The following is an 8045-nucleotide window of genomic DNA, read 5'->3' as shown; positions in this document are numbered from 1 at the left end:
GATGCGCGACACCCCTGAAATAGTTCAACAGAATATTTCATGTCAATAATTAGATAAATTATGTATCCATTACATCAACCCCCGCCCCACTTAAGCGTCAAACCTGGATCCGCCCCTGCTTAAGAGTCTGATAAAACAATGCCATAGTTTTTACCAGTTTTAAGTTGAGCTTTACCTTTCCCACCAAAAAAGTATATATACATTGTTGTTTATAGTTTTTGTTAGGAATATGATACTGTTTATGGGGTCGATAAAGATAGGTCATGTTCGCAAGATCATGCAGATTGTGTTGTTATGAAATTCACGATTAAAATTTTGAATTGCGTTACTTTAATTTATAAAGATTTACATTCCTCTCCCGACTACGGCTTCAAATATATTTCAATTTTATACAACACATTATTCATACCTTTTCTATGTCAAATTTGACCAAATGATATGTCAGAATGAATCTTTTATTGATCATATACTTATTAACGTACATGGTAGTTAACGCTATCTAACAGCCGATCTTTTTTTTAAACAGAGTGCATGTACATGAAACGTCACTGTACAGTGAACTATACTATAACGAAAGTAGATTGACATTTGTATAATCATAGCGGATAAACAGGTACGGAAGATTTATACAAGTTTTATACATAAAGAGGATATACACTAAACAAGAATACCATGGCTACCGGAGGAATGGATGAAAACATTCTGGAATGTGGTAGTGACATCGTCGGCGGAAGAATCGGGAGCAAGTGTGAACCTTGTCGTCGTCAGAACAGGTCAGAGGTGGCTTCGTTGTTCTGTAATACATGCAAGGAATATCTATGCGACGACTGCTGTGTTGTACACAAGATATACATAAAAAACGTAGCTGATCATCATATCGTTGCTGCCCATGAAGCCTGTGGCAAGCCAAATGTCGATATGAAGGGATTGGATCAGTGTTGCGAACATAAACGAGTGTTCATGTTTCACTGTGAGGACCACGAAGATTTGTGTTGTGAAATATGTGCCTTTTCTCGTCATCGTCGTAGATGTGATAATATCCAGGAAATAGAAATGGTCGCTAATAATGTGAAAGATGATGATAGAGAAACGATACGTGCATCCATTATTACTGCCTCAGAAGTTATAATAAAATGCAAGGAGGATCAATTGAACAATGTTTCGCGAGTGAAATAAATCGTTAAAGAAATTGATAATTACAAGGAAGAATTATTAACGAAAATTGAGGAAGCCAAGGCGCGAATTGTCAGTGAAATAACTAACCATAACACACAGGAAGACGAACGTCTAAATACGAGGAGAAATGCGGCTGAAAACCTGAAGAAAGAACTTGACACGCATTTAGCAATGTCAGATAGCGTTCGCGAGAATGGAACGGAAACGGAAATATTCATTCTAAACCATATTCTCAAAAGGATGCAAGACAAGGCAGCACAAACACTGAACACTTTTTTGAAGAATGATTACACCGTCAAAGTGGGACTAAAAATCCACGAAAACATTTTAAAAATAAAAACTACTGATTTCTCATTATTCTCATTAAATAAAACACTAGAGTCAAAAGCACAATCATTAAATGAAGACGATATAATGAAAACAGCAAAACGCTCTATAGACGAGAAACAAACAATGCAACACTGGCCGGTGAGTCTGAGCCCGTTGAAAACCATTGCGCTCGTGAAAACAGGAGACGAGAAGAACCAGCCGTTAGTTACTGGGCTTGACTTCCTGCGGGACGGGAGAATCATCGCCATTGATAACTGGAACTGGAAATGTTTTATTTTGAGTGATACACTGAAGAGGTTCGACGCATTTTATAAATTTAAGACATATCCTAATGACGTGACGTCGTACTCTGGAAACAATATTGCAGTAACCGTCAGTTCCGGAGATATCCGAACCATCTGCCTGCTGACAGTGTCCAGTGACAACAAGTTCACGCTGATGAAGACGCTGACCATGTCAACCAGATGCTTCTCCATCTGTCAACTGAACGACCGCACGTTTGTAGTGAGCAGTTTTAACGATCCGCGGCCTTCCAGGATGATTGACGTGGACGGCAAAGAGAGCGACTTTGATAACGTGAAGTTTCCTGGAAAGACGTATAAGTTGGAAGAAAGTAAATGTACCTACATACCATCCCGGGATGTTCTTGTCCTTACTGACAAGCATGCTCACACCGTGTATATGTACAACACGGCGACCGGCAAGAGCAGCGAGGTAAAGGATTTCCGTATACGAGAACCCAGAGGCGCATTTGCTGGCCCAGATCAATCCGTATTTGTTTGCAGTGGGAAAACAAACTCCATCATCCAGATATCGCCCGACGGGGACATATTGGCGTCATGTGACGTGGACAAGAAGTATCCGTACGCCGTTGCCGTCTCCAGTGATGGCTCGAGAATGGCCGTGACCAACAATAAGGGCGACGTGAAGAAACTGAAACTGTTTAAAATAATACAATAAAACTACATTTTTAAGATCGGATATAAATGTTAAGTAGTGTATATTTTAAAAGTTAATATATCTTTCTGTTTGAATTGGCGAATAGTTTGTTAGTAAGATTCTTGTAGTTATAAAATGCATTTTCAAAACAAAGACTATTATTTGTCTTGTATTTATATGTTTATAAGATAAATGTTTCTAAATATAATTGATTTAATAATGATGAAACACACCTAGGAGAGACTATCGCACTTAGATTCGAACACAAATCCTAACATTCTTAATGAAACGCCATACTATTGTATTTTCTGAAGTGTACGAGAAACTTTAACAATCAAAATACATGTCCTAAATAGAAAAACATATTTTTCAACTGTGATGTATTATTGTATTGCATGTGTAAGTATACTATCAGTTTTAAGGTGCGAGTGGTTCAGGATGCTGATGTTGCTACTTAAGTTATATTAAACTCGCGCTTCCCGTTCGTTTATCATTTCAATCACCATGGTAGTGATTGCATGACTTATGGTTGAATTCCAGGTTATTATGCTAATAATAATATCATGTCATAGAATATATTTTATAGTATTCATTTAACAGTTTTGCACATTTCAATTTTCTTAGCCTATACAATTAACTTTTAATCTATAACTCATGATTTCACTCTTGTTTAGCACGTGATTGTACCCCTTATAAGCTCCTGATTTTACTCCTAATAAGCTCCCGATTTCACTGCTGTAAAGCTCTTGATTTCACTCCTGTTAAGGTTCTGATTTCACTCCTGTTAAACTCATAATTTCAATCATGTTAAGCTCCAGATTTAACTCCTAAAAAGCTCCTGTTTCCTGATTTCACTCCTGTTAAGCTCCTGATTTCACTCATGCTAAGCTCCTGATTTCACTGCTGTTAAGCTCTTGATTTCAATACTGTTAAGTTTCTAATTTCATTCCTGTTAAACTCCTGATTTCAATCCTGTTAAGCTTCTTATTTTACTCCTGTTAAGCTCCTGATTTCACTCCTGATAAGCTCCTGAATCTACTCCTGACAAACTAATGCTTTTCTCCTAATAAGCTTTTTATTTTACTCCTGATAAGCTCCTAATTTCATTCCTGTTAAGCTCCTGATTTCAATCCTGTTAAGCTCCTGATTTTACTCCTGTTAAGCTCCTAATTTTACTCATGATAAGCTCCTGATTTCACTCCTGTTAAACTTCTGATTTCATTGCAGTTAAGCTTTTGATTCTACTCCTGATAATCTCCTCAGTTCACTCTTGTTAAGCTCCTGATTTTACTCCTGATAAGCTCATGATCTTACTCCTAAAAACTCTTGTGTTTTTTCCTGGTAAATTTCTGAGCTCAATCCTGAATTCGACTACTGTAACTGTAAATTTTCCCGCCAGTTATTTTTTTCTTGCTTCACGTTATTATTATTCCTTGCCTTTTTTAAAAACAGTCAGTTTGTTCTAAATAGTCACTTTATTGACATTATTGCTTGTGAGATGTTTATCGATTAATTAAGTATACCTTAGAATATTTAGAAGTCTGTTTGCATTGATTAATATTGAAGTTATTGAAATAAAAATGTGTAAAGTTTATTGGAATTGTTTCCTTGTATTGCGATTTACGTCTCCATTTGGTGTCAATATACACAGTCTCATTGGAGGGAGCTGATCATGAAACAATTATATCCCTAACGTCGAAATGCCATAGTCAATGCTTCAATGTGGAAATGTTATAGTCAAAGCTTCGAAGAAAATCGATAACTTAAGTTTTATTTAGACATATATGAGTGACAAGGTCCGAGCTTAAATGAAAATATGAAAATCCCACCACAAGAGTGTCTGTGGTGGTGGTAGTAGTTGTAGTGTTGGTGATGTTGCTGCTGCTTCTGCTACTGATCTATTGCAACTACTAAGGTTACTACTGCTGCTGCTGCTGCTGCTGCTGCTGCTGCTGCTGCTGCTGCTGCTGCTGATGATGATGATGATGATGATGATGATGATGATGATGATGATGATAACGATGACATTTCAAGACAATGCACCGTATAGAACAAATACCAAATAAACATTCATAATTATCTGGTTTATCTTGATTAACGACAAAAGATAAATCGCCGTATAACTATCTCACAAAATATATTTTTGTGAGGATTCAATAGAAACATGTAGCCATGTTAAAGATATGAGATAATGCATTTGTTAATTTAATCTTTCTTTAAGATTCTTTCCAAATATATCTCGTATTGGGATGCGAAGTCAATCGTTTGATTAAACAATAATCTGATTAGTTTACATAGTAGCATAATTATAAAGATTTATGTAAACCCTAATTTATAATAAGAAAAACATTCATCTTACTGTGAGATGAATTGTACGCACGGGCGTAGTGTGCGTTTCGGCAGCTACGATACTGCAATACAGTATATACAGTCAAAACTCGCTATGTCGAAGTCGTTGGGACGCAGGAATACTTCGAGATATCGAATATTCGATATGACCAAAACTTGTCTAACTAAACTCAACTCTTCCGATTTTTTTTTAGTAAAATAGACAATCGAAGTGAGTTCGACATAGCGGGTTTCGACTGTTTATGTCTCAATATTAAAGGCGCACAAGACTGATTGATGAAAAAAGTGTTCTTTTATAATTTTAATGCATTATCGTATTTAACTGATTTGAATTAAATGATTCAAAAGAAATTGCATACTGTTAAGGTACAGATACAAGATATAAGCGAAATTTTGACCCAATTTTCACTGCAGAATATGTGGCCACGTGGCAAAAAATAACAGTAATTAAGGCACATACATCTTTGAGCTGTGCCAAAATTATTCTAAAATAAGAAGATAAAATTGTATCAACCCATAGTTTGCGCCTTTTTAAAAAATAAAATCTGATAATGTTCGATTTACCAAATAGAAAAGAGGTTAAATAAACTGAACCAAAATGTTTTTTTGAAAAAATGAAATTGCTGGTGATTTTAGTTTTCTTAATAATACGACTGTCAGGGTAATGTTTATTACCTATCTAGGTGTTATGAAGGTGTGTTCACGGCTCGGTATCTCAGTCGCCTTGACAGCGAGGTGGTCCCGAAATTGAACCCCAGTCTGTGTAATATTACTTACCCAGGTGTTATGAAGGTGTTGTCAGGGCTCGGTAGCGCATCCTGTATTACACTCACATTGACAGCGGGTGCTCCCGGGATTGAGCCCCGGTCTGGCTATACGTTACCTATCCAGGTGTTATGAAGGTGTGTTCACGGCTCGGTAGCGCAGTCTGTATTACACTCACATTGACTGCGGGTGGTCCCGGGATTGAGCCCCGGTCTGGCTATACGTTACCTATCCAGGTGTTATGAAGATGTGTTCCCAGCTCGGTAGCGCAGTCTGTATAACACTCACCTTGACAGTGGGTGGTCCCGGGATTGAGCCCCGGTCTGGCTATACGTTACCTATCCAGGTGTTATGAGGTTGTGTTCACAGCTCGGTAGCGCAGTCTGTATAACACTCACCTTGACAGCGGGTGGTCCCGGGATTGAGCCCCGGTCTAGCTATACGTTACCTATCCAGGTGGTATGAAGGTGTGTTCACGGCTCGGTAGCGCAGTCTGTATTACACTCACCTTGATAGCTGGTGGTCCCGGGATTGAGCCCCGGTCTGGCTATACGTTACATATCCAGGTGTTATGTAGGAGTGTTCATGGCTCGGTAGCGCAGTCTGTATTACACTCACCTTGACAGCGGGTGGTCCCGGGATTGAGCCCCGGTCTGTCTATACGCTAACTATCCAGGTGTTATAAAGGTGTGTTCACGGCTCGGTAGCGCAGTCTGTATTACACTCACCTTGACAGCGGGTGGTCCCGGGATTGAGCCCCGGTCTGGCTATACGTTACCTATCCAGGTGTTATGAAGGGGTGTTCACGGCTCGGTAGCGTAGTCTGTATTACATTCACATTAACTGCGGGTGGTCCCGGGATTGAGCCCCGGTCTGGCTATATGTTTTTCTCACCTGTTAATATTTGGCGCTCAACGAGGGACCATGATTGTATATGTACTAAATACAACACCCAAAATTATTTTTTTCGCGATCATGTGTACATTCATCTGTTTCTTTGAATATCGGGGGCGAAATCTACGTTGGTATGTCTTAGTTCTTTACCTACACCGGTCTTAAGTAAATGTGAAGTCGGCCCCGTAGTTTAGTCGGTAGAACACATCCTTTGACAGCAGGAAAAATATACATATTCAAAAGGGAATACACTACTATTTACTAAAATGAACAACTATTTCTTGGGGTTCGTCTCAAAGACCAGTTACACTTAAAGGGATTATATTGTAAGATTTCTGTGGGAGGGGTGCACGTCTAAAATGCCTACAATTTGGAACAAGAACTTTTCAACAAAATATTCTACATTGTCGGCAGGATTCGCACAGGTCTGCGCGAGAAAATCCCAATGGATTTCTATTCCATCACATTAACCACTCGGCCACGACAACTGATGAGTTTACAAATTATAAAATAATGTCTAATATTAATGTGATACAGATTTGATCACATAATGCGTAAACAAAGTCATGGACTCGTTCGGTAATATATCAGATCACCGACATAGGCGATGTGTCCATAATTTATGACCATCGGTGTTCTACAATGTATGTTAGTGAAGAAATGATGAGCCGACTGATGATCGAGAATACCAGAATTAATGCAGAGTACGTGTGATCTTCTTTTTGTTATGATTTACGATATAACTAGGGATATGATTTATGCGAGTTTTAGCGAGCCTTCAAGATTGAAGTGAATATTAACAAACGATTTTTAAACTCAATTTCATTTTTAATGTGTACGTGTAGCTACACATTCAAGTACACGTACACGTGGTCTTTCGCAACCTCTCAGACAATTGAATTTTCACTGGTATAATGAATCTTATTTACCAAACGATGCGAACCCCGAGACGTATGTTATAGCCGTAAACGCTCTCTTGGAACACGCCCATGGTCACCAAGACTCCATCCGGGTATTACTTAATGAGGCCCGCCATCTACTCAGGCTGACCGCATTGCTGACATAAAAAGACCCGACCATTTTTTTTTAATTTCGTTTTATGTTTTACCTTGGAAGAGGAAAGTAACAAAGTGAAAAAGTGACTTTTCACGCTTTGTAAATATCTTAAGGTGTTCCTTTGTTTGGGTTTTGTAGTTCTTCATACATCAGAACGGTACCCAGTCGTACCGTTCAATAACTAGCGTGCTGGTAAATGACAACGACATTTCAATATTCACACACTACGTATTGCTTGTCAATTATTGGAAGCTCAATCATTATGCATCAAAATCGATTTCGAACAGTATGTTTCCGGCACTTAAAAAAGGCGTAATTTGAGGCTTTGATTTAATTGGCTGGTTGATGTGAAACTAATTAATCTGTACATGTTTTGATCAATTGAATGTTTATCAGACTGCTGGAATCGGCGTTGTTCCAATAAGATAAATAAAAGGTATATTTAAATTGATGGACTATATGTATATACGATCAAGTTACGTGTAACTGCTCGTCGTGCACGTTGCATGTTATGTAGATGGCCTCTGGCCTCTGTG

General features: G+C 38.4%; 1 protein-coding gene across 1 annotated transcript; it reads left to right on the top strand.

Annotated features, from left to right (window-relative positions):
• The first annotated feature begins 622 nt into the window (after nucleotides 1-622).
• LOC128219309 (uncharacterized) lies at nucleotides 623-3419 on the top strand. The gene is made up of 2 exons (XM_052927118.1): nucleotides 623-1167; nucleotides 1204-3419. Exons 1-2 carry the CDS (start codon nucleotides 673-675, stop codon nucleotides 2464-2466), a joined length of 1758 nt encoding a protein of 585 aa, XP_052783078.1. The 5' UTR covers nucleotides 623-672; the 3' UTR covers nucleotides 2467-3419.
• The last annotated feature ends 4626 nt before the right edge of the window (nucleotides 3420-8045 follow it).

Source organism: Mya arenaria, chromosome 15 (genome assembly GCF_026914265.1).
Source record: "Mya arenaria isolate MELC-2E11 chromosome 15, ASM2691426v1".
Classification (NCBI taxonomy): Eukaryota; Metazoa; Mollusca; class Bivalvia; order Myida; family Myidae; genus Mya; species Mya arenaria.
Note: the sequence above shows the minus strand (reverse complement) of the source record. Positions and strands in the feature narration are given on the sequence as shown.

Coding starts and splice junctions, on each gene's coding strand:
- LOC128219309 (XM_052927118.1), top strand. CDS start 673: ATGGCTACCGGAGGAATGGATGAAAACATTCTGGAATGTGGTAGTGAC. Junction 1,168..1,203: donor AATTGAACAATGTTTCGCGA/GTGAAATAAATC, acceptor GATAATTACAAG/GAAGAATTATTAACGAAAAT.